The sequence below is a fragment of the Cervus canadensis genome, chromosome 9 (genome assembly GCF_019320065.1).
Source record: "Cervus canadensis isolate Bull #8, Minnesota chromosome 9, ASM1932006v1, whole genome shotgun sequence".
In the NCBI taxonomy this organism is placed as follows: Eukaryota; Metazoa; Chordata; class Mammalia; order Artiodactyla; family Cervidae; genus Cervus; species Cervus canadensis.
This window is the reverse complement of record NC_057394.1, coordinates 15,216,248-15,243,596: the sequence shown is the minus strand read 5'-3', so window position 1 is coordinate 15,243,596 and position 27,349 is coordinate 15,216,248. Positions and strand designations below refer to the sequence as shown.

The 27,349-nt window shown below is 40.3% G+C and overlaps 2 protein-coding genes across 3 annotated transcripts in view; one reads left to right on the top strand and one right to left on the bottom strand.

Annotated features, from left to right (window-relative positions):
• The window catches only part of LOC122447477 (ATP-binding cassette sub-family C member 4-like), a 1,659,665-nt gene that overhangs the window by 463,938 nt on the left and 1,168,378 nt on the right, over nt 1-27,349 (bottom strand). The window contains exons 19-21 of one of the 2 annotated variants that reach the window (XM_043478130.1): nt 22,951-23,097; nt 17,000-17,079; nt 337-487 (exon numbers count right to left, since the gene is read on the bottom strand). The exons of the other annotated variant lie outside the window; for it this stretch is intronic. Of the exons in view, the coding sequence (XP_043334065.1) occupies nt 337-487; nt 17,000-17,079; nt 22,951-23,097 (378 nt within the window). The remainder of the gene's footprint in view (nt 1-336; nt 488-16,999; nt 17,080-22,950; nt 23,098-27,349) is intronic. 2 annotated transcript variants of the gene reach the window in all.
• LOC122447480 (nucleosome assembly protein 1-like 1) lies at nt 19,540-21,532 on the top strand. Its single transcript, XM_043478134.1, has one exon. It carries the CDS (start codon nt 19,700-19,702, stop codon nt 20,873-20,875), a length of 1,176 nt encoding a protein of 391 aa, XP_043334069.1. The 5' UTR covers nt 19,540-19,699; the 3' UTR covers nt 20,876-21,532.

Below are 27,349 nucleotides of genomic sequence, written 5' to 3'. Positions count from 1 at the left end.
TAGTTTCAATATGATGAAATACTTTTAAGAATAATATTAATAGAGTGGATGCTCAGCATTAGGAAGTATGTCATGAACAAGACAGAAATGGTCCCTGTCCTCATGGGGCTCACATCCGTTCTCCTTGGGCTAAAATGCAAAGTGCAGCTGACCCACTGCCAGCTCCATTAGCCTTAAGGGCCAAACCTACTCTCAGGGGCCAGAACTTTCAATCACTTAATGTTAACAGTGAGAAATTCCACAGACCAATCTGCAGAATTTCAGGGGTCTGGTTAATTGCAGTATCAATGGAAGACAGACTGCACTGCCCTCCCAACCTGAGAGCCCTGTACTCACTTGTACATTCCAGGCGTTTCACATCTCGTGACGTCTCTAAGAAATATCGCCGAAGAAAAAAGAAAACGATGCCAAGGGGAATCACAAGTATAGCAGTCCAAGGAACTGCAGCCACCATCACGACCACCACACCAATCACAAGTAGAAATGTCTGAAACAGTGAAATACAGAGGCCTTCCTGTCAAGGATACTTTTCAAAGATAAACTTTATTGATTTGTTAGGAATAAACTCCTTTCCTTGAAACTTGTTGAAACAGCAGGGAATGCCTTCCGTTCCAAAGAAATACAATTATAGGTGGTTCTCATGACGTTTACTGCATGCACCAAACACTCTGATAAGAACTTTCTAGGTATCAGCTCTTGTGACACACTCAGTAGCCCTTTGAGGCAGGCATTACTATTTTTAACAGATGAGAATATTTGAGGCTCAGAGAGTAGAAGCTACATCTCAAACTATCAGGAGTCAGCAGGTTTTACTAGAGAGATGAGTGAGCAGGCATCACAGATGAGGAATCCAGACACCTCAGCTATGCATGTAGGGTAAAGAAGTGGTTAATTAAAATTTCGGTGTAACATATCTAGTAAAAGTATTGTCTAATTTTACAAATGAAGACAGTGAGGCACAGGGAGAGAAAATGCAACTTGATGGACACTGCAAAGCCTAAGTCACGAAGCTGGGAAGCCCATGTCATGAGCCATTATGACATGTTTAACCTTGCCCCCAACTTACAACCATTTTTCTATCATTATACTAAGTATTTAAAATGTGCATTCCAAAGGTTAACTATTATAACAACACCAGATTCCATTTACAATGTGTGTACTGTGTGTAAGGCCCTGTGCTGAGTTCCATGAACATTCTCTTAATTATCACATTATCCCCTGAGATGATTTTCTTTTGGGAAATGATCTTGGTCTAGAAAGACAGAAGGTAGAATGGAAAACAAAATCACTGGTTGATGTTGATTTAAGCATCCATCTTTATCAAGAAAAGTATGATACCCTGGAAGACAGTATCAAGCAATAAGAATGAAATCAACATTTAGTGTCTGCCTGCTATGAAAGTTGGGTGGGGTGTTAGGGACTTGCAGGTTCACCCAGTCTGGCCAAGGCCTCTGAAGTTTATGATCTCAGATGGATACAAATCCATGATAATCTGCATAGCGTGCTGAGGAAACACAGGGAAGAATATCTGAATATTTTTATACAATTCTAAGACTTATGACTGATTTTATAGGCTTGTTTAACAAATAGAAAGAATGGCATGAGAGATTTGCAGGCAGTAATCACAGTTGATGGAAATTTTAACCAAAAGGGAGCTGGGAAGAGAAGGTTGAGATGCTTGGCTGAGTTAACACTGGCTGTTCTTTAAGATAAGAAATATGAGGTTGGCAGGGTAAGTGGTTGTCCTAAAGTTTCCCAGGAAGGTACTGCTTATCCTGGAGAAGGAGAGGAACAGTTTACTCAGGGAATCCCAGAGCCCCAGCTGCAGGCAGGAGGAATAAACAACCAGAACTCTGACTCTGTGGCCAGGAGCCCTTGGGAAGCAAACTGCATGATCTGGATGGAGACCCACATGCTTTTCCTGTTTCTCTCCACTTCTGCCATGGTATCAAAAGAGAACTCAGAGTGAAGAGGATGGAATTCTGAAGGAATAAATGCTAATCATAAGTGGAGAAAAATAGGGCTGTCTGACCTCCCTCTAATTAGATCTACAGAAAACAATTTCTTACAGTCACTGACTTGACTGTGCATCCTACCACGCTACTGGTTTCCTTAGTGACTCAGATGGTAAAGAATCTGTCTGTAATGCAGGAGACCCAGGTTTGATCCCTGGGTTTGGGAGATCCCCTGGAGAAGGGACTGGCAACCCACTCTAGTATTCTTGCCTGGAGAATTCCATGGTCAGAGGGGCCTGGCAGGCTACAGTTCATGGGGTCCCAAAGAGTTGGACATGACTGAGCACTTTTCCTTTCATATGTATACACATTTGTGAATCTTTTATTGCCAGCCATTTCAAACCCTTTACAGAAGTTTGTAGAAGATGAAAATAGTATCTAAGCAAAAAGTCAACATCTGAAGAAGGAAACAAAAGATCCTAGTGTACAGTAAACACACAATAAATCCCTTCCTTGAAGCCAACTTCATTTTTTCCTCCTACATTCCCAGGAATTCCAAAAAGCCTAATTCAAGCTACACACACAATTCCCCCTCATCTGGTTGGATCCCAGACCCATCTGATGGACCACATTACCATGGCCAGTGCTTCTGCACCTCTGTCACCCTATGGCACAGAGACAATGATGGATATACAGAAAGAAGCATACAGACCCAGAAGCAAGTGACCCAAGTCCTGATATCCCCCAAATTAGGAAAATCATTATTTTTATACATTTCCCATTTGCAGCACCATTTGGGAAATTCTATCCAAAGTCTATGAATCCACATGAACAAATAAACAAAATTCTTAGATGAAATCTTTCACTTGAGAGAAAATGGTGATTTTTCACAATTCAGAAAAATTCTTTAGTTTGCAGAGAATGACAGTCTATACCCAGAGGAGAAATTTCAGTAGCCCAATATTGTGGTGAGATAGGGCTTCCCTGGTGGTTCAGATGGTAAAGAATCCGCCTGCAACACAGGAGACCTGGGTTTGATCCCTGGGTTTGGAAGATCCCCTGGAGGAGGGCATGGCAACCCTCTCCAGTATTCTTGCCTGGAGAATCCCCATGGACAGAGGAACCTGGCTGGTTACAGTCCACGAGGTTTTAAAGAGTCAGACATGACTGAGTGACTAGACACACAAACCAAGGGGCAGTGAAGTCTTCACGTAAGCAGAGTAGCTCACACGTCTCAGGAAGATTAGAGATTAACTCTGGTTCTCAGATCCCTCCTTCATCAACTATGTTTCTCCTTTGATATCACCCAACTCATTTCAGTTCAGTCTCTCAGTCATGTCAGACTCTTCGTGACCCCACGGACCACAGCACACCAGGCCTCCCTGTCCATCACCAACTCCTGGAGTTTACTCAAACTCATGTCCATCGAGTCGGTGATGCTATCTAACCATCTCATACTCTGTAGTCCCCTTCTCCTCCTGCCCTCAATTTTCTCAGCATCAGGGTCTTTTCCAATTAGTCAATTCTTCGTATCAGGTGGCCAAATTATTGGAGTTTCAGCTTCAGCATCTGTCCTTCCAATGAATACTCAGGACTAATCTCCATTAGGATGGACTGGTTGGATCTCCTTGCAGTCCAAGGGACTCTCAAGAGTTTTCTCCAACACCACAGTTCAAAAGTATCAATTCTTCGGCACTCAGCTTTCTTAATACTCCAACTCTCACATCCATACATGACTACTGGAAAAACTATAGCCTTGACGAGTTGGGCCTTTGTTGGCAAAGTAATGTCTCTGCTTTTCAATATGCTGTCTAGATTGGTCATAAATTTTCTTCCAAGGAGAAAGTGTCTTTTAATTTCATGACTACAGTAACCATCTGCAGTGATTTTGGAGCCCCCCAAAAATAAAGTCAGTCACTGTTTCCAATATTTCCCCATCTATTTGACATGAAGTGATGAAACTGGATGCCATGATCTTAGTTTTCTAAATGGTGAGCTTTAAGCCAACTTTTTCAGTCTCCTCTTTCACTTTCATCAAGAAGCTCTTTAGTTCTTCTTCACTTTCTTCCATAAGGGTGGTGTCATCTGCATATCTGAGGTGATTGATATATGTCCCAGAAATCTTGATTCCAGCTTGTGCTTCATCTACCCCAGCATTTCTCATGATGTACTCTGCATATAAGTTAAATAAGCAGGGTGACAATATACAGCCTTGAAGTACTCCTTTTACTACTTGGAACCAGTCTGTTGTTCCATGTCCAGTTCTAACTGTTGCTGCCTGACCTGCAAACAGATTTCTCAAGAGGCATGTCAGATGGTCTGGTATTCCCATCTCTTTAAGAATTCTCCACAGTTTATTATGATCCACACAGTCAAAGGCTTTGGCATAGTCAATAAAGCAGAAGTAGATCTTTTTTTTGGAACTCTCTTGCTTTTATGATGATCCAGCAGATGTTGGCAATTTGATCTCTGGTTCCTCTGCCTTTTCTAAAACCAGCTTGAATATCTGGAATTTCATGGTTCACGTATTGCTGAAGCCTGGCTTGGAGAATTTTGAGCATTACTTTACTAGCGTGTGAGATGAGTGCAATTATGCAGTAGTTTGAGCATTCTTTGACATTGCTTTTCTTTGGGACTAGAATGAAAACTGACATTTTCCAGTCCTATGACCACTGCTGAGTTTTCCAAATTTGCTGGCATACTGAGTGCAGTACTTTCACAGCATCATCTTTTAGGATTTGAAATAGCTCAACTGGAATTCCATCACCTCCACTAGCTTTGTTCATAATGATGCTTCCTAAGGCACATGACTTCACATTCCAGGATGTCTGACTCTAGGTGAGTGATCACACCATCGTGATTACAAGCATTGTGAAGATCTTTTTTATACATTTCTTCTGTGTATTCTTGTCACCTCCTCTTAATATCTTCTGCTTCTGTTAGGTCCATACAAGTTCTGTCCTATATTGAGCCCATATTTGCATGAAATGTTCCCTTAATATCTCTAATTTTCTTGAAGAGAACTCTAGTCTTTTCCATTCTATTATTTTCCTCTATTTCTTTGCACTGAACACCAAGGAAGGCTTTCTTATCTCTCCTCACTATTCTTTGGAAATCTGCATTCAAATGGGTATATCTTTCCATTTTTCCTTTGCTTTTCACTTCTCTTCTTTGCACAGCTATTTGTAAGGCCTCCTCAGACAGTCATTTTGCTTTTTTCATTTCTTTTTCTTGGGGGTGGTCTTGATCCCTGTCTCCTGTACAGTGTCATAAACCTCTGTCCATAGTTCATCAGGCACTCGGTCTATCAGATCTAGTCCCTTATATCTATTTCTCACTTCCACTGTATAATCGTAAGGGATTTGATCTGGGTCATACCTGAATGGTCTAGTGGTTTTCTTCAATTTAAGTATGAATTTGGCAATAAGCAGTTCATGATCTGAGCCACAGTCAGCTCCCAGTCTTGTTTTTGCTTACTGTGTAGAGCTTCTCCATCTTTGGCTGCAAAGAATATAATCAATCTGACTTCGGTGTTGGCTATCTGGTGATTCCCACATGTAGAATCTTCTCTTGTGTTGTTAGAAGAGGGTGTTTGCTATGACCAATGTGTTCTCTTGGCAAAACTCTATTAGTCTTTGCCCTGTTTCATTCTGTACTCCAAGGTCAAATTTGCCTGTTACTCCAGGTGTTTCTTGACTTCCTACTTTTGCATTCCAGTCCCCTATAATGAAAAGGACATCTTTTTTGGGTGTTAGTTCTAAAAGCTCTTGTAGTCTTCATAGAACTGATCAACTTCAGCTTCTTCAGCATTACTGGTCGGGGCACAGACTTGGATTACGGTGATATTGAATGGTTTGCCTTGGAAACGAAGAGAGATTATTCTGTTGTTTTTGAGATTGCACCCAATTACTGCATTTTGGACTCTTTTGTTGATTATGATGGCTACTCCATTTCTTCTAAGGGATTCCTGCCCACAGTAGCAGATATAATGGTCATTTGAGTTAAATTCACCCATTCCAGTTCATTTTAGTTCGCTGATTCCTAAAATGTCGATGTTCACTCTTGCTATCTCCTGTTTGACCACTTCCAATTTGCCTTGATTCAAGGACGTAACATTCCAGGCTCCTGTGCAACATTCCTCTTATAGGATTGGACCTTGCTTCTGTCACCAGTCACATCCACTACTGTGTGTTATTTTTGCTTTGGCTCCGTCTCTTCATTCTTTCTGGAGTTATTTCTCCACTGATTTCCAGTAGCATATTGGACACCTACTGACCTGGGGAGTTCATCTTTCAGCATCCTATCTTTTTGTCTGGACTTCCCTTATGGCTCAGTTGGTAAAGAATTCAACTCATTTAACTCTGTTAAATCACAACATTATAAAACATTGGTGAGTCTTATCCATATGATGAGATCTATACAAACCCTGGATTTCCTTGGGACTCAGATGTTAAAGAATCTACAACGCAGGAGAATCAGGTTCGATATCTGGGTCAGGAAGATCCCCTGGAAAATAGAATGGCACCCCACTCCATTTATTCTTGTCTGGAGAATTCCATGGACAGAGCAGGCTGTCAGTCTACAGTCCATAAGATTGCAAAGAACCGGAAACAACTGAGCAACTAATAGACGCACACACACATACAAAGCCTAAGACTAAGCTTTTCTAAACCTGCCCTTTGCTTGGGATACATTAATCACATTCTTTATCCCTCATTTGGCTGCCTTGGATATTTTCACAACCATGTCAGCTCTTGGCCTGGGTATCCTTCAATTTGCTCCCAACTGAGAGACATAGGTAACTCCACTGAAGAGTGAATGGTGAGGTTTGGTTCACAGTTTGTTAACCAGCACAACAGGAAGCTGTAGGGAAACATGGTTTATTTCTTCCTTCATGTTTAGTATATCTCATTGACCCATAGCTTCCTTTCCACTTTTGTCAGGGTTCAACCTTATTACAAACGTTAAGTCTGGAGTCCACTTATTTTCTAATTTAACAAAGTACACCTTTAAAAGAAGAGCACTATAAAAGTATATCAAAGGGAAACTACTCAACATTCAGTGATAACCTACATGAGAAAAGAATCCAAAAAAGAATGAATATATGTATAACTGAATCACTTTGTTGTACATCTGAAACAAACACAATGTTGTAAAACAACTATATTCTGATAAAATTATAATTAAAAAATTAAAAATACCTAAAAGTCAAGGGTTTTGATCCACCTTATAAATTAAAAAAAAACCCAGCATATTAAATTATGCAGAAGAACGAAAATAAGAAAAACATAGACTCTTGAGAATCCCTGGGACAGGGACGAGATCAAACCAGTCAATTCCAAAGGAAATCAATGCTGATTACTCATTGGAAAGACTGGATGCTGAAGCTCTGATACTTTGGCTGCCTGATGAGAAGAGCTGACTCATTGGAAAAGATCCTGATGCTGGGAAAGATTGAAGGCATGAGGAGAAGGGAGTGCCTGAGGATGAGATGGTTGGATTGCATCATCAACTCAATGGACCTGAGTTTGAGCAAACTCTGGGAGACAGTGAAGGACAGGCAAGCCTGGTGTGCTGCAGTCCTTGAGGCTGCAAGAAGTCAGACACAACTAAGCAACTAAATGACAAAAGATCTGAATGAAAAAAAAAAAAAAAGCTAACTTCTAAGCAGAAAAATTAACAAACACAAAGTGTGGTTCTTTGAAATCACCACAAAATGGAAAAGAAAAAAAGGGGGTGGGGGGGAAGTTACCATTCACATGAATTAAAAGAGGATAACACAAAAGATTGGGCTTCCCTGGTGGTTCAGATGGTAAAGAATCTGCTTGCAATATGGGAGACCCAGGTTTCAGCCCTGGGTTGGGAAGATTCCCTGGAAAAGGAAATGGCAACCTACTCCAGTATTCTTACCTGGAGAATCCCATGGACAGAGCAGCCTGACAAGCTACAATCCATGGGGTTGCAAAGAGTCGGACATGACTGAGGAACTAACACTTTAGCTTTCACTTTAATACAAAAGATACCACGATCATTACAAAGAGAATATAATAAATACCATGCAGATCAATTTTTAAATTTTAATGTAAAGGACAAATATCTTTAAAAATGACATATAAGAATAACATAATGACATAGGAAATCTGGATAACTGCATATTGATTTAAGAATTTGAATCCTTTATTTTATTTTACTCTATTTTATTGTTTTGGACATACCATGCAGCTTGTGGGATCTTAGCTTTCCTACCAGCAATCGAAACCAGGCCCACAATAGTGAAAGTACTAAGTTGTGACCACTGGACCACTAGGGAATTCCCTGAATATATAATTTTTAAATTTCCCACAGAAAAGACTTTAAGTCTAGAGGGCTTCACAAAAAACATTGTGCTGAAAAGTTTTACCAAACTCTTCCAGGGTACAAGAGTCCAGCAATATCATGATATAAAAACCAGATAACGACATTAAACGAAGGAAAAATTACAAACCAAACTGTCTTGGGATATTAAACAACATACTAGTGAATTGAATCTAGCAATATAAAAAAAAGATAATACTGCACAATCTAACTTGACTAGGCAAGTCCAAAATTCTCAGGGTCGCCTGTTACAGAGGACAGGCTGGAACCCTTGGGCAGGAGCTGATGCTGTTCTCGACAAGCAGAATTTCTTTTTATTTCAGGGAAGGCTTAGCTCTTAAAGTTTTACAACTGACTGAACTGTGCCCACTGGACTATGTAGAATAATTGTCCCTACTTAAAGTCAACTGATTATGGACTTCGATTGCATCTACAAAATACCTACAAAGCAACACACAGATCACTTTTTATTGAATAACTGAAGAATGTAGTCTGGTCAAGCTGATACATTAAACTGACCATTAAAAATGGAAATATTTCCCATGTATTTTCATAAGGCTACAAAAAGAATTGATGCTCTTGAACTGTGGTGTTGGAGAAGACTCTTGAGAGTCCCTTGGACTGCAAGGAGAACCATTCAGTCAACCCTAAAGGAAATCAGTCCTGAATATTCAGGAAGGACTAATGTTAAAGCTGAAACTCCAATACTTTGGCCACCTGATGGGAAGAACTGACTCATTGGAAAAGACCTTGATGCTAGGAAAGATTAAAGGCAGGAGGACAAGGGGATGACAGAGGATGAGATGGTTGGATGGCATCACCGACTCAATGGACATGAGTTTGAGTAAGTTCCAGGAGCTGGTGATGGACAGGGAAGCCTGGTGTGCTGCAGTCCATGGGGTCGCAAAAAGTCGGACACGACTGAGAGACTGAACTGACTGAAATAATTCTGATACCAAAAGCTGATAAAATATTTTAAGAAAAGCAAATTATACATGAATATCCTTCATGAACAACAGGTTCAAACATTCTGAAGAAACTATACACAGCAATACATAAAAAAGATGCTACATTATGACCAAGTAAAGTCTTTTCCAGGAATGTTAAGTTTAACTTCCAAATACCAATCACTATAATTCACATTAAAATAGTAAAGATAAATAATCATATGACTATCTGAAGAGATGTAGAAGAAACATTTGTTAAAATACAATACCAATCAACCTGCCTGACTTCAGACTATACTACAAAGCCAGAGTCATAAAGACAGTATGGTACTGGCACAAAGACAGAAATATAGATCAATGGAACGGAATAGAAAGCCCAGAGATAAATCCATGAACCTATGGACACCTTATCTTCGACAAAGGAGACAAGAATACACAATGGAAAAAAGTGAACCTCTTTAACAAGTGGTGCTAGGAAAACTGGTCAACCACTTGTAAAAGAATGAAACTAGAATACTTTCTAACACCATACACAAAAATAAACTCAAAATGGATTAAAGATGTAAATGTAAGATCAGAAACTATAAAACTCCTAGAGGAGAACATAGGCAAAACATGCCCCGACATAAATTACAGCAGGATCCTCTATGACCCACCTCCCAGAATATTGGATATAAAAGCAAAATAAACAAATGGGACCTAATGAAACTTAAAAGCTTTTGCACTACAAAGGAAACTATAAGCAAGGTGAAAAGACAGCCCTCAGATTGGGATAAAATAACAGCAAATGAAGAAACAGACAAAGGATTAATCTCAAAAATATACAAGCAACTCCTGCAGCTCAATTCCAGAAAAATAAATGACCCAATCAAAAAATGGGAAAAAGAAATAAACAGACATTTCTCCAAAGAAGACATACAGATGGCTAACAAACACATGAAAAGATGCTCACCATCACTCATTATCAGAGAAATGCAAATCAAAACCACAATGAGGTACCATTACACGCCAGTCAGGATGGCTGCTATCCAAAAGTCTACAAGCAATAAATGCTGGAGAGGGTGTGGAGAAAAGGGAACCCTCTTACACTGTTGGTGGGAATGCAAACTAGTACAGCTGCTATGGAGAACAGTGTGGAGATTTTCTTAAAAAACTGGAAATAGAACTGCCATATGACCCAGCAATCCCACCTCTGGGAATACACACCGAGAAAACCAGATCTGAAAGAGACACGTGCACCCCAATGTTCATCGCAGCACTGTTTATAATAGCCAGGACATGGAAGCAACCTAGATGTCCATCAGCAGATGAATGGATAAGGAAGCTGTGGTACATATATACCATGGAATATTACTCAGCCATTAAAAATAATTCATTTGAATCAGTTCTAATGAGATGGATGAAACTGGAGCCCCCCCCCCACAAAAAAAAGAAAGAAACTGGAGCCCATTATACAGAGTGAAGTAAGTCAGAAAAATAAAAACCAATACAGTATACTAATGCATATATATGGAATTTAAAAAGATGGTAATGATAACCCTATATGCAAAACAGAAAAAAGACACAGATGTACACAGATGTACAGAACAGACTTTTGGACTCTGTGGGAGAAAGCGAGGGTGGGATGCTTTGAGAGAACAGCATCGAAACATGTATATTATCAAGGGTGAATCAGATCACCAGCCCAGGCTGGATACATGAGACAAGTGCTCGGGGCTGGTGCACTGGGAAGACCCAGAGGGATCGGGTGAAGAGGGAGGTGGGAGGGGGGATCGGGATGGGGAATACATGTAAATCCATGGCTGATTCATGTCAATGTATGGCAAAAACCACTACAATATTGTAAAGTTAATTAGCCTCCAACTAATAAAAATAAATGGAAAAAAAAATAAAATACAATACCTATTTTCCATTTTTTTTAAAAAGTAAAATACTTGGCAATTGAGGAATTAAAAGACACATTTTCAATATGATAACAGATATCTACCTAAAAAATTGCAATTAATATTATTTGTAATGAAAAAATATTGAAAGATTTTGCCCTAAGAGTACAAGAATATTTGATCTAACCAATTCTCTTCAACACTAACTGGAAACTCTAGCCACAAGTCAAGAAAAGGAAATAAAAGTCATAAATATTGGAAATTAAGATACTAAATTGTCATTATTTACAGCTGACAAGATTGTATATGGACAAAATCCAATATCTATAAAGGTAGAACATAGAAAGGTATCTTCACACTCCCAAGTATATGCAGATTTCTTAGGATACAAAACATCAACTACAAAAGAATAAAAAAGGTAAACATTAGACTTAATTAAAATTAAACCTTGATCTCCACTAAGGATATAAACAGCAAGCTACTGATAGGAATATCCACAAAGCACTAATATTAAATATATATTAAATCTAAACATCCCCAAGGGGGATTTGAGGAAGGGGTTGGGGAAGGGATCAATACCCACAGAGATCTCAAAATGACAAAGTCAGTGTTCAGTTGGAGAGGCTGGGATACTCTCTTTTTTTTTTTTTTTTATTAGTTGGAGGCTAATTACTTCACAACATTTCAGTGGGTTTTGTCTCTCTATACACGTTCCCTGATATCTCCACACAAAGAAATGCAAGGTCACTGGTGCTGAGACCAGTAAAGGCTGTAAAAGCAAGTGACCCATAATAACTTATTATGCTGAGTCTCAGGCCTTGTTCTCAATATCCAGATGCAGTAGCCTGTTCTTCTTTGCTCCCCTCTCTGAAAAGAAATGACTGAGGACACCTCCTTCACATTTTCTCTTTCTTGGGCTTTTTCACTTCATAAAGCTGCAGTCAGTGTGTTCTGTGTGTGCTGAGGAAGGAATGACACAGTCCCTGGTGGTCCCACCAACGGCCGGCATTGGTGACTCAAGTGCATTTGCCCTTTGTGTTCATGAAGGGAGGTGAAGACTCAGTTCAGCTCTGACAAGCTGCTGATTTTCTTCTTCTTTTTTTTTTTCTTTTCCTGAAAGAGAGGTGTGTGGGGAATAAGCGTCTTTGCAACTTAGTTTTCCTCAATAAATCACGGCATTTTGCTGAGAGCAGCTGGGTGCAAGTTCACAAGCTCAGTGCAGTCCCAAACTTTTTTTTGGAAAATTAAAATGCCTGAATCTAACTTCCACATCTCACCTTCATTTTCACTCATTTGGCAGTAGGAAGACTCCTTGGAGGTGATGATTTCAATGACAAGAATTGTAAATAATTGAGACTTCTTACTCAGTGTTATTTGGGACTTTGGAAAATTGTATGAAAATTAAATTACTCTGAAATATTTAATGCTCAATGGTGTCTCTTAAAAACAACTGATTTTTATTCTGTGAGTCTACATAAGAAAGTGTCCATCAAAATCTTCAAGGACTACAAACCTAGAATCTCTGTGATATAAACTCATGAGATGATATTTATGGGCCCGAAAACTGTCTTTGACAATAACTTTAATGCAACATAATGCCACTTTGCCAAAGACAAAAGGAGAAGAGGGTGGCAGAGAATGAGATGGCTGGATGGCATCATCGACTTAATGGAAATGAACTTGGGCAAACTCCGGGAGATAGTGAGGAACAGGAAGGCCTGGCGTGCTGCAGTTCATGGAGTCACAAAAAGTCAAACATGACTTAGCGACTGAACAACAACAAATGCCACTGACATCAGACTATTTCTCTTACCTAAAGCACACATGTGGTATTTTAAAAATAGTTACCCATTACTTAGTGTTCAACATGCATTTAGATATTATGAAAAAAATTAATTAAAATGAATTTCATTTTGTCTTTCCAACAAACCTTAGGAAGTGGGTATTACTTTCTCCATTTTACAGAAAGGAGACTATGGTTTTGTGGGGCAGAGATGATAAGAGAGAGAGCTAGGACAGGGGCTTGGAAAGGGAGACTGCGGGGCTCTGCACTGCCACACTTTAAAGCTGTTGGCATCATGAATGATTATCAGTTGCAATCACACCACATTAACTGACTTTTTTATGCTGCTTTCCTTCATCCTTTGAAATGATGAACAACTCCAATTTGCCCAACCACTTATATAATGTGACTGAACAGGCTGGTAGCTGTGAGAGTCAGTGTACAGGATGGTGTGCAAACTCAAGATCGCCTCTCTGTTGGGATGTGGTCTCTGAGTGACATCACCTGAGGGGGTGGACTGTCCTGCAGTGTAGACCACTACTCAGAATACAGGGTTTTCCTTAGCCACACTTGGCATTACCCTCACAAAATATTAAATAAATTATCTAAAATATCATTTAAGGGAATGAGAAGGAATTAGATGAGGGAAAGTATACGGAATAAACACTTTAGAAGTAATAAAAATAAAAATGATCAAGAATCTTCTAAGGTTTATCAAATAAACCAAGGATAAGCAAAATCATCAAAAATGAGTTTGAACACCGGTGCACTAACACAGCTGAACAATGCCCTTCCAGACCCTTCCCTTCCCTCCTCTCAACTGATGATAGAGAGAAAGACTGGGTCCCACACAGGAACTCTGCTTCCAGCATCTACAGTTGCCTTTCCCTCTCATCTGGGGTCAAAAGTCACCTCCTGGAAGCTCCACCACCTTCTGGACCAGGTTCCCTAACTGCCTCCAACAAATCCATTTTGCCTCCAGGACTTCCTCCACAGGGGTCCACAATTAGGATTCCAAAGTCATAAGGGATGAATCTCTGGATGTCTTCCTTCCCTGGGGAGGGAGGAGACCCATGACGGGAGGGCTTCGTGCCTGATTCACCCCTGTACTTCACGGCCTCAGTCCTTGTTTGTTGAAGAGAAGGATGGAAGAGAGGGAAAAATCACCAACCATACTCCCCTCCCAGAAACTAAAATCTCAAACAACAGGCAAGAGCTTCTCAGACCCTGCATTCCAGATAGGACTCTCCTCTGATTCATTCAAATTCTTTCCAGCCTGTCTTCACCTCAACTCCCTCCAAGACTCCTGGATTTGCAGTCCTTTGCTCTCTAACTCCTCGGGTCACCAGACGCCTCCTGATTCCAAGTCAACCAACAAGTTTCCGTGGACTCACCTTCTCATTTGCACTGAACAGACCTGTCCTTCATCGGGTCTCCACCATATCTCCTCCTCTCGTCCTTACTGTTCATTATGTGTCTTTAGTACTTCCCTTCTCTCTCTGCTTTCTCCCTGAATGTCAGGGCTTCCCTAAACTTATGAACTGGGCTCCTAAAATGCTTTCCTCTCTCTGGGCAATCTTATCCATCCTCACAGATTTAGCTACTTGCTCAGTGAAGAATATGCAGGCTCCATGCTCATCCCAGGTCTCTCTCTCAAAGAGCAGACTCTTACTTCTAATGAACTACAGGACACCACCACCAAACTTCAAGATAATTGAACCACAAGTGGTAGAAGAAGGACTGGAAATCAGCTAGACTAGAATTATCTCTCCTCTTTAATGAGAGTATTTCCTGCTGAAATCAGGTAGCATCTACCCCTGTCCCTCTATATGCCATCCAAAAATATGTGACAAACTCTGATTATGATGACTAACTAACCATATGCTAAGCACATGGCAGAAACCCAACCTTAGCCTAGCTTGCTGTAGCAAAGAAACAGAATCTTTCACAAAATCCTTTCAAAGTCATTCACAATCACTGTCAAAACATGACACTGTTTTCAGGGAAAAATTGTTCCCAGGGATAAATTATGTAACTAAACCCAGCAGGACATATTTATAAAATAAGTTTGCAGAAGAGAAAAAACAAATCAGACATCTTTGCAGTAAAAGTCCTCTGCCTCTGAGTCTCAGTTCTCACTGGTAACAGTGGAAGCCTTCCCACAGGCTGCACCGTCTGTAGGACACTGTTGCACTGTTCACTGCTGCATTTCTGTGTGCAGCTTTTGATAGATGCATTTCATTTCCAAAATTAACCCTTGGAAAGAAAAAGCAAATTCCCCACAGGCTTAATCACTGGTAAGTAGACAGAATAACAGAGGCAAAACAAACAAACAAACAAACAAAACACTCCGGAAGAGCAACAACACTGAATGTGAGGATGAGAGCTGAGATGACCTAACATTATTTCTTAGAACCTCAAGTTCACAGACAAACTGAGGCTAGATAGAAGGTATTCCTGTAAGTCTCTCTCTCTTTTTTTTTCATTTATTTTTATTAGTTGGAGGCTAGTTACTTTATGATATTGTAGTGGTTTTGGCCATACATTGACATGAATCACCCATGGATTTACATGTGTTCCCCATCCTGAACCCCCCTCCCACCTCCTTCCCCATCCCATCCCTCTGGGTCATCCCAGTGACACCTTAAGACACAGCAATCAGCTTGTGAAAAGAAAAACTGCCTACGTAAACAAAAGACATTTTCTGAGATGACTTTGATCCCAAATCGAATTACTGGCTTAAAAGCTTTTGTGTCTTCAAAGTTGCTCTCTATGGTCCTTCTTGGACTTCTCAGGTGGCTCAGTGGTAAGAATCTGCCTGCCATGCAGCAGATGCAGGAGATGCGGGTTTGATCGCAGGGTCAGGAATATCCCCTGGACAAGGAAATGGCAACCCACTCCAGTATTCTTGCCTGAGCTATCCCATGGATGGAGGAGCCTGGCGGGCGACAATCCATGGGATCACAAAAGAGTTGGACACAGCTTAGCAACTAAACAACACTGCCCTTGTTAAAATATGATTTTCATCTTTTTAGCCAAACTTTTCTTTGTAAGTAACCACACCTGGCTTTATCCAAATAAAATGGTGCAGCAGATATTTGTCCCCTGTAGAAATACAGTGCATCATGCTCGTGCTCAGCTGTGTCCGACTCTTTGCAGCCCCATGGACTATAGCCCTCCAGGCTCCTCTGTCTGTGGAATTTTCTAGGCAAGAATACTGAAGTGGATTGCCATTCCCTTCTCCAGGGCATCTTCCCAACCCAGGGATCAATTCCACGTCTCTTGCATCTCCTGCACTGGCAGAATTGATGCTTTAGAACTGTGGTGTTGAAGACTCTTGAGAGTCCCTTGGACTGCAAGGAGATCCAACCAGTCCATCCTAAAGGAAATCAGTCCTGGGTATTCACTGGAAGGACTGATGCTGAAGCTGAAATTCCAATACTTTGGCCACCTGATGTGAAGAGCTGACTCATTTGAAAAAGACTCTGATGCTGGGAGGGGTTGGGGGCAGGAGGAGAAGGGGACGACAGGGGATGAGATGGTTGGATGGCATCACTGACTCAATGGACATGAGTTTGGGTAAACTCTGGGAGTTGGTAATGGACAGGGGGACCTGGCATGCTGTAGTTCATGGGGTCGCAAAGAGCCAGACACGACTGAGTGACTGTACTGAACTGAACTGAACTGAGCCACCTGGGTAGCCCAATAAAATGCATAATTTAGTTAATCTAGGCTATCTTTCCATGAGAGGTGATTATTTTTATATTATGAAATGTGCTCATAGTAAAAGGAATCCATGCCAGACACTTTGGAGGCAGAGGGAGAACCACTTACCCAGCATGTCGCTGCTTCAGACCAACGTTGATGTGACTGTGTAGACATGCCTGCCCCAGGGGTTACTCATGTTAACTCAGGATCCCAATCAGAACTGTACCTTTCTCTTACAAACACAGCATTTACTGAAGATAAAGACACACTGCCAGGCTGAAAGGCCCACCCTAAGCCCCTGTGAAAAATCCTTGAGAAACAGGCACTCTGTTCCTCCCTGTGAGAACTCTGGCAGGACTGGTACATTACCTGGATGAAATCAAGAAATGTCAGGGGCAGCAAATCATCCATATGCCCAATGTCTTTGGAGAAACGATTCAAAATTCTTCCTGTAAGAACAGGATACGAGAAATTACTCATTCCCTCAGGAGCTTTAAGAGAAATAATTCATGAACATATCAAAACAATATTTTTGAAGACTATGTATTTAGGGACTTCCCTGGTGGTACAGTGTCCCCAGTGCAGGGGACATGTGTTCAATCCCTGGTCCGGGAAGATTCCACATGCTGCAGAGCAACTAAGCCTGTGCACCACAACTACTAAAGCTCATGTGTCTAGAGCCTGAGCTCTACAACAGAAAAAGTGACCATAATGTGAAGCCCTGGCACCTCAATTAGGAGCAACCCTTGTTTGCTGTAACTAGAGAAAGCCCATGTGCAGCAACAAAGACCTAATGCAACTAAAAATAAATAAATAAATCTTAAAAAAAATAAAGTATATATATTAAATATTTAATATATTGGGCTTCCCCAGGGACTCAGTGCTAAAGAATCCATCTGCCAATGTAGGAGACATAAGAGACAGGGGTTCAATCCCTGGGTCAGGAAGATCCCCTGGAGGAGGAAATGGCAACCTACTCCAGTATTCTTGCCTGGGAAATTCCATACACAGAAGAGCCTGGCAGGCTACAGTCCATAGGACTACAAAAGAGTCAGTCATGACTTAACGGTAAAACAACAAAAAATTTAATATATGACAAATTCATATTAAATAAGCCAATGTCATTGGCAAAAAGAAAGACAAAATAGGATGATACCTAAAGAGAAACAAAAATACCACCAAATGGCAGTGGATGGGGAGTTGAAACTTAGCCCTGATTTTTAAAAGAATGGGGGAACCTTGTTGGCAGTATCAGGAAGAATTGATGGATTTGAGAAAGTTCCCTCCCTTTAGATCCATCCCATCTAAGGCTCATTCCAAGTGCTAAATCGGTAAATAAACAGTTGTAAAATGTCTAAGTTAATCCTAATTGTCACACCAATTTTGCTTTAATTATCAAGATTAATTTTGCCAAGTGATGCTTTCTATAATAAACATAATTATATCCTCTCTGTAATTTTTTTTCCCTCCAGATGGCTCACAGCACCTCACTTTTTGGGAAATTTTGGATTGTGGCCATTTCCAAGTTGTGAGTTTGCTACTGGGATAACTAGTCGTTATTTTCAGAGGTGTACCAGGTATGACAAGCACAGACTTATGAATAAACATCTAAGAAGACCACAGGGATATAGGCAGGAAAACAGAAATATTACTAAATGACTAAGAATTACTTATCATTGATTTTATTTCCCTTCTCAGAATCCACAATAATAGTATATATATCCTTAAGGCTGCAGGATAGAATATGGGAATTTCTGATAAATATCTGGGGTAAACTAAAAATGTCACATCACTAAACAAAGGATGCTGCAGCCATCAGGACTCTGCAGCCACCCCTGCAAGAGTGATGCACCCTGAGGAGACTCAGGATGAGAAAGAACAGGACACTGGCCCCAGACAGGAGAGGTGCACGTCAAAGGAACTGTAACTGGGATGAGCCAGTATTGACTCCATGCTGGATTTGTTTCTTTGACTGTTGCTATTCATCATCGCTTTGGTCAGGGAACCCTGCCCCTCTGCCTGAATGTTAAACTAAGGTGGCTTTTTTCAGCTCACAGGGAGACAATCTGACCCTCACCACCTGTCAGTGGCTGCAGAAAAGAAAATAAATGAACAAATACCCTCTTATTGTGCGAGATAAATGGCCTTTTGACTTTACTTCTTCACCTCCTCTCCTCTCTGTTCTATAAAAGAACCAGGCATCCAGATCCCAATAAGATGGCCATTTTGAGACATCAGCCTGCCATCTTCTCAGTCTGCCAGGTTTCCAAATAAACTCATTATTCTTTGCCTTAACACATCATCTGTAAGACTTATCGGAGTTGTGAGGCAAGCAGAGCGAGTTTTAACTTTGTAACAAGTAACACCACTCTATGTGGTTTTCTCTTTATACAATCACATACCAGAAACAAAGACACCATAAACAATCTATTACAAATTCTACTTTTGAAAATAAACACAGGGAAGAGTTCAAATTAATATACTACTAAAAGAGTAAATAACTGATGCCCCTAAACCTTAGGGCCTATCTTTGCAGTCCTTATTTGGGCTTCTATTTTCTTGAAGGAATGAAGTTCTGATAATTGACACAGGAGGGGGAGACAAAATACACACTATGTATGCCTGCTGCTCTAGGATTAGTGACCTTAAAGATTTAAACTTGGTTCCAAATCCTTGAATAATAAATCAGCATCTGGAGAAGCCTACAGGTCATCAAGAGCCTGGTTAACAGTGGTCACAAGCACTCAGAGGCTGTGGTAACAGAAATTCAGTCCCACTTGATGCTCCCAAATTTACAACTGTAGTTTCAACATTAACAGGAAAAGTAGGGCAACTTCACAGCCATAATAGCAAAGCCTCTTCCAATCACTTCCTCACTCCAGCTTCGTAATAAGATGAGATTGCTTTTTTAGCGCCATCTGCTCGCGGCGCCGCCTCCTGCTCCTCCCGCCGCCGCCCTGAGTCACTGCCTGCGCAGCTCGGGCCGCCCGGCTCCCCGCGCTTGCCACCGGAGAGCTGAGCTGGAAAACGAAATCTGTCATTTTTGAAAATATTTGGCATTTGTGCAACATGGCAGACATCGACAACAAAGAACAGGCTGAACTTGATCAAGATTTGGATGATGTTGAAGAAGTAGAAGAAGAAGAGACTGGTGAAGAAACAAAAATCAAAGCACGTCAGCTGACTGTTCAGATGATGCAAAATCCTCAGATTCTTGCAGCCCTTCAAGAAAGACTTGATGGTCTGGTAGAAACACCAACAGGATACATTGAAAGCTTGCCTAGGGTAGTTAAAAGACGAGTGAATGCTCTTAAAAACCTTCAAGTTAAATGTGCACAGATAGAAGCCAAATTCTATGAGGAAGTTCATGATCTTGAAAGAAAGTATGCTGTTCTTTATCAGCCTCTGTTTGATAAGCGATTTGAGATCATTAATGCCATTTATGAACCTACAGAAGAAGAATGTGAATGGAAACCAGATGAGGAAGATGAAATTTCGGAGGAGCTAAAAGAAAAGGCCAAGATTGAAGATGAGAAAAAGGATGAAGAAAAAGAAGATCCCAAGGGAATTCCTGAGTTTTGGTTGACTGTTTTTAAGAATGTTGACTTGCTCAGTGATATGGTTCAGGAACATGATGAACCTATTCTGAAGCACTTGAAAGATATTAAAGTGAAGTTCTCAGATGCTGGTCAACCTATGAGTTTTGTCTTAGAATTTCACTTTGAACCCAATGAATATTTCACAAATGAAGTGTTGACAAAGACATATAGGATGAGGTCAGAACCAGATGATGCTGATCCCTTTTCTTTTGACGGACCAGAAATTATGGGTTGTACAGGGTGCCAGATAGATTGGAAAAAAGGGAAGAATGTCACTTTGAAAACGATTAAGAAGCAGCAGAAACACAAGGGGCGTGGGACAGTTCGCACTGTGACCAAGACAGTCTCTAATGACTCTTTCTTTAACTTTTTTGCCCCTCCTGAAGTTCCTGAGAGTGGAGATCTGGATGATGATTCCGAAGCCATCCTTGCTGCAGACTTTGAAATTGGTCACTTTTTACGTGAGCGTACAATCCCAAGATCAGTGTTATACTTCACTGGAGAAGCTATTGAAGATGATGACGATGATTATGATGAAGAAGGTGAAGAAGCGGATGAGGAAGGGGAAGAAGAAGGAGATGAGGAAAATGATCCAAACTATGACCCAAAGAAGGATCAAAACCCAGCAGAGTGCAAGCAGCAGTGAAGCAGGATGTATGTGGCCTTGAGGATAACCTGCACTGTAATAGCCTAAACACAACTCTTATTTACTTACAGCCTTATGTTTTTGTATTTTCTTGGTAGACTCAGAAGTTTTTTTTAAAGGAAAGGAACTGATATTTTAAAGACCAAATTTGTTCTACTTAACATTTTAACTAGTTTTTCTGCCAGCTGCATCGAATGCACAGAATCTCTCACGCATGTTCGTCCGTTGCTATATAGTTTGGTTCTTCTTGGAGTATTTTTATCGTGTAACTGTTAGATTAAAGCTATGAAAATGAACAGAACTGTGAAATGAACTAGATTTTTTTGTCTTGCTAAGTTTTTTTCCTGAAGAACCAAAGTATTTTTTCAGCTGGTTGAATGGGTTTAAGTTTGCTTGCAAGAGCTGTGCCTTTCATTACTTTGTTACAGAAATACAATGACTTACATTAAGACAATTCATCATTTAAAAAGCAAAACTTGTCAAGTAAAGTATATGGTTAAGAATTTCCAGTAAGACTACACCTGATAATTTAGATTAACAGGTTTTTGTATGTCAGGTGACATTAGTTACTATAAGAAAAGCTTATTAACTAATAGTGTGGTTGTTGGTTATCATAGGGAGGTGAATAAAACCTAGTATTTTCAGAAAAAAAAAAAATAAATAAGATGAGATTGTGTGGGCCTCTGCAGTTTACTATCCTGTGCTCCTCACAGTGCCTGGACTAAAGAACATGTCTTCAATAAATCTGCACAAGATTCTGCCCTAAACAGTCTTATTTAATCCTTACAACAGTCTCGTGAAACAGGAAGAGTAGCTGTTAATCCCATTTCACAGGAGGGGAAGTTTCCAGACACCATGTCGACATCCTCACTGAGGTTCATTAGGTACTGACCCTGTGCTAAGTGCTGTGAACTGTTAACCCGTTGCTTAATGCCCACAACATCAAGCTACTGAGAAGTGTGTGTAAAGTATCCTCATTTTATAGGTAAGAAAATTGAGACACAGAGAAATTAAATAACTAGCATATAAGTATTAATATAACTATAACTGGCTATTACTAACTATCTCCAGAACTGAACCCAGGAAGTTGGCTCCAGGATCCATACTTATAACCATGACAACATCCTGCCTGGAGATTTGCCTGCCCAGTAGTATCTACCTACTTTGGCCTTGATCACACAGCTAGTTGATGACCAGGCCAAGGCTACTCCTGTCCTCCCTCCAGTCACATCCCTGTCTCAACAGGTCCTGTAAATCATCACCTGCAAAATCAAAGCCACCCTGGGCCTCAGCAGAAGTCTAACCAACTGAGCAGAGTGGGCATGTGCGCTGATGAACTAACTCTTCATAGGAACCCAGGTCAGGAGGCTACCTTCCAAAGCAAGACAGGTTGAAGGCCTCAGGGTGAAGGAAGCAACCACTGGGAACCCTTCAGGGACACTCTTACTTAATACTGAAGATCCACCTGCTGGTACCACAAGACATCTTTAATGTAACCACAAGTCCATTGTAAAACTAGAGAGTTGATTTTATTGAACAGGATCTTTACATTTCACTGATCTTGTATTTTAATTAATTTTACATTATCATTTAGGTAAAACTCAAAATATGAGCACATGCCAGAGCTCTGTGGTCCCAGAAATGGATGGACAATGAAAGAAACACACAGCCTGTCTTCTGTAGAGACATTCCTGGAAGATGGTCCTTCCTAGTTAGCTTAACACCATGTAACATAGGCAACATTTTAACAACTAGTCAAAAACATTTAAACACATTTTTATCATCTGTTGGGTGTTTCACATTGCACATAACAAATGGACTCCTAAATCATCCTGCAAAGTAAATATTCATGTATTTTTACAGACATGCATAAATTGGAATAAAAGCTTATATGCTCCTATATTCAGATTTTCTCTGGTAGGAAAAATTATCAGTGAAGCTTTTTGTAGAAAATGAATAAACATACACAGTGATTTTTTTCCAAGCATCTCTTCTATTTTCAAATATGAAAATGCAGATAGGCACTTAATGTGTTAACAAGATATATTCATTAAGACATTTCATGTCTGACTTACCTACTGGATTTCTATGGAAGAACAATACTGGAGCTCTTAAAATGGACTTCAACATTTTGTTGTGCAAAGCTTGTGAAGAATTAACCAGGATATAGAATATCAACAGAGACCTTGTGATACCAAAAAGGACAGTAGACACAGTTAACCCTGAAATAAAGAAGCATCAATCAGCACAAGATCTCTGTCTTATCCTCAACCATGCTAAAGCATGGCAGGCAGTAGAAAAAGATACTGTACATTTTATTCTATAAATAAAATTTGTACAGAGATTTATATACATACAGAATAAAATATATATATATATATAAAGTATGATATCTAAGAGTTTAATGCTTTCAAAAATACATTTATAGAGAAAAATATAAAAATCACTGTTTTCCTCCCACTAAATATAAACAACATGGGGGAAAAAATCATGTGTAAACTATAGCTTCATTCTGCTGCTGCTGCTGCTGCTAAGTTGCTTCAGTCATGTCCGACTCTGTGCAACCCCACAGACGGAAACCCACCAGGCTTCCCCATCCCTGGGATTCTCCAGGCAAGAGTACTGGAGTGGGGTGCCATTGCCTTCTCCATAGCTTCATTCTAGGCCTGCCTAATTCAATTACAAGTTCTCATAAAACTTATAAGACAGATAATTATACAAGTAGCTGATCTTCCTTTCTCCACATTTCAAATCTCATTATTTACAACATGTCCCATAATCTAAACGTAAGGTATGCTTTGGTGAAAGTGAAAGTGTTAGTTGCTCAGTCAAGTCATACTCTTTGCAACCCCATGGACTGTAGCCCCCAGGCTCCTCTATCCACGGAATTCTCCAGGCAAGAATACTGGAGTGGGTTGCCATTCCTTTCTTCAATGCTTTGCTACCAGCACATGAATTAACAGGGAAAAGGAGACATGATTCACCATTTCTTTGTAATTTACAAGGAAATATACTTTGATGTAAAGTAGCTTTTTAAGAACCTATTGCATAACACAGGGAACTCTACTTAATGTTCTGTGGTGACCTAATTGGGAGGGAAATCCAAAGAGAGGATATATGTTCAACTGGTTCACGTGGCTGTACAACAGAAATTAACACAACATTGGAAAGCAACTATAAAAAAAATTTTAAATATTAAAAATAAAGTAGCTACTTCTTTGCCCTAGTAGCTCTAAAGAGCATGAAAAGACCATGTTAAGTTGCAAGTGGACAATCTCTTAAATAACTGAACTGCAAGAAACTATAAATTATATTTTGACATGAGATAATCTAAACAAAATAATCGAAACGAATCTCTCACTATTTTATAGAACCCCAAAGCATTTGTAAACAAACATAATCATCTAAATTTATGTCTTATCAATGACATAAATGAGCACTACTATGCATATAAAAATTAAAATAGCGCTCCAAACATCTCTTCAACTCACAATGCTATATAGAATGGGGATAACTTCAGCAACATATATTCCATCAAGTACTTCTTTCTATTCAGCTGCCACATCAGTGTTATTTAAATTCTGAAATCTGGTTAAATTCCTGAATTCCATCAACAGGCATTTGCCTTAGCCTACAATCCTATATGAATGTGTAACAGAATCCCTTTCTTCTTCTTTAAGCCCTCATTGTCCACCAATTCAGAAGGTAAACAGCTGGTAGATTCAAGTTTCTTATTAAGTGATCAATGTTACTACTGCTGCTAAGTCACTTCAGTCATGTCCGACTCTGTGCAACCCCACAGAGGGCAGCCCATCAGTCTCCCCGTCCCTGGGATTCTCCAGGCAAGAACACTGGAGTGGGTTGCCATTTCCTTCTCCAATGCATGAAAGTGAAAAGTGAAAGTGAAGTCGCTCAGTCATGTCTGACTCTTTGCGACCCCATGGACTGCAGCCTACCAGGCTCCTCCATCCATGGGATTTTCCAGGCAAGAGTACTAGAGTGGGGTGCCACTGCCTTCTCCACAAGTGATCAATAAATGAATACCAAATTTCAATGAGTGGATTTTTTTTTTTTCAATGAGTGGATTTTTATATAACCTACTCTTTGCAGAAAGTTTTTCCAAGCATTTCCTGTGAGGATAATTAAATTTTCACTTATTAAAAAAAATTATTGGGATATAGTTGCTTTTCAATGTTATGTTAGTTTCTGCTGTTCAACAAAGTAAATCAGCTACATGTATGCATATGTCCCGTCCCTCTTGGACCTCCCGTCCCCCATCCCTCCCCTCTAGGTCATCGCAGAGCACTGAGCTGAGCACCCTGTGCTATACAGAGGCTTCCCACTAGCTGTCTGTTTCACACATGGTAGTGTGTGTGTGTCAGTCCTAATCTTTCAATTCATCTCCCTCACCTCCCCATTTCCATTCTGTGTCCAAACATCTAGTCTCTACAACTACGACTCTATTCATCCCCTGCAAATAGGTCCATCTGTACCATTTTTCTCGATCCCATGTTGTCATTGTTATTGTTGTTCAGTCGCGTCCAACACTTCACAAACCCCATTGATGCAGCACGCCAGGCTTCCCTGTCCCTCACCATCTCCCGGAGTTTACCCAAGTTCATGAATTGGTTATGCCATCTAACCAGGTCATCCTCTGTCACCCTCTTGTCCTTTTGCCTTCAACCTTTCCCAGCATCAGGGTCTTTTCCAGTGAGTCAGCTGCTTGCATCAGGAGGCCAAAGTACTGGAGCTTCAGCTTCAGCATCGGTACTTCCAATGAGTATTCAGAGTTGATTTCCTCTAAGAGAGACTGGTTTGATCTCCCTGCTGTCCAAGGGACTCTCAATCTCAGGTCTTCTCTAGCCCCACAGTTCTAAAGCATCAATTCTTCAGTGCTCAGCCTTCTTTATTGTCCAGCTCTCACATCTGTACATGACTACTGGAAAGAACATAGCCTTGAGTATATGGACCTTTCTCGGCAAAGTGATGTCACTGCTTTTTAACACACTGACTAGGTTTGTCATAGCTTTCCTGCCAAGAAGCAACTGTCTTCTAATTTCATGGCTGCAGTGACCATCCACAGTGATTTTAGAGCCCAAGAAGAGGAAATCTGTTACTGCTCCCACATTTTCCCCTTCTGTTTGCCATGAAGTGATGAGACTAGATGCATGATCTTAGTTTTTTTAACATTCAGCTTTAAGGTGGCTTTTTCACCCTCCTTCTTCACCCTCATCAAGAGGCTCTTTATTTCCTTTTTGCTTTCTGCCATTAGAGTGGTATAATCCACATATTTGATGTTGATATTCTCCAGCAATCTTGATTCCAGTTTGTAAGTCATCCAGCCCAGCATTTCACATGATGGGCTCTGTGTATAAGTTAAATAAACGGGGTGACAATAAACAAACTTCTTGTACTCCTTTCTCAATTCTGAACCAATCAGTTGTTCCATACAGAATTCTAACTATTGCTTCTTAGCCTTCATATAGGTTTCTCAGGAGACAGGTAAGATGGTCTGGTATTCCCATCTCTTTAAGAGTTTCCATAGTTTGTTATGACAAAAACAGTCAAAGACTTTAGCTTAGTTAGTGAAAACAGAGGTAGATGTTTTTTCTGGAATTCCCTTGCTTTCTCTATGATCCAGCAAATGTTGGCAATTTGAGCTCTGGTTCCTCTGCCTTTTCTAAATGCAGCTTGAACATCTGGAAGTTCTCAATTCACATGATGCTGAAACATAGCTTGAAGGATTTTGAGCATAATGTTAGTAGCATGGGAGATGAGTGCAACTGTTTGGTGGATTGAACATTCTTTAGTACTTCCCTTCTTGGGAATTGGGGTGAGGATTGACCTTTTCCAGTCCTGTGGCCACTGCTGGATTTTCCAAATTTGCTGACATACTGAATGCAGCACTTCAATAGCACTTTAAATCTTTTAGGATTTTAAATAGCTCTGCTGGAATTCCATCACCTCTACTAGCTTTACAGGCAGCCGTGCTTCGCTTAGGAAGCCTTAGCTCACTTGACTTCACACTCCAGAATGTCTGGCTCTGAGTGAGAGATTACCTCATTGTGGTTATCCAGGTCATTAAGATTTGTATTGTATAGTTCTTCTGTGTGTTCTTTCCATCTCTTCTTGATATCCTCTGCTTCAATTAGGTCTTTACCATTTCTGTCCTTTATTGTGCCCATGTTTGGATGAAATGTTCCTTTGATATTTCCAAGTTTCTTGAAGAGATCTCTAGTCTTACCCTTGCTGTTGTTTTCCTCTATTTCTTTGTATTGTCCATTGAAGAAGGGCTTCTGATTTCTCCTTGCTATTTTCTGGAACTCTGCATTTAGTTCTAGGAGGTCTTCTAGGTCTTCATAGAACTGATCAACTTCAGCTTCTTCGGCACCAGTGGTTGGGGCATAGATTTGGATTATGGAGATGTTGAATGGTTTGCCTTGGAAATGAACCAAGATCATTCTGTTGTTTTTA

What these genes read in the sequence shown, in the direction of transcription:
- LOC122447480 (XM_043478134.1), top strand. Translation starts at nt 19,700, where the DNA reads ATGGCAGACATCGACAACAAAGAACAGGCTGAACTTGATCAAGATTTG.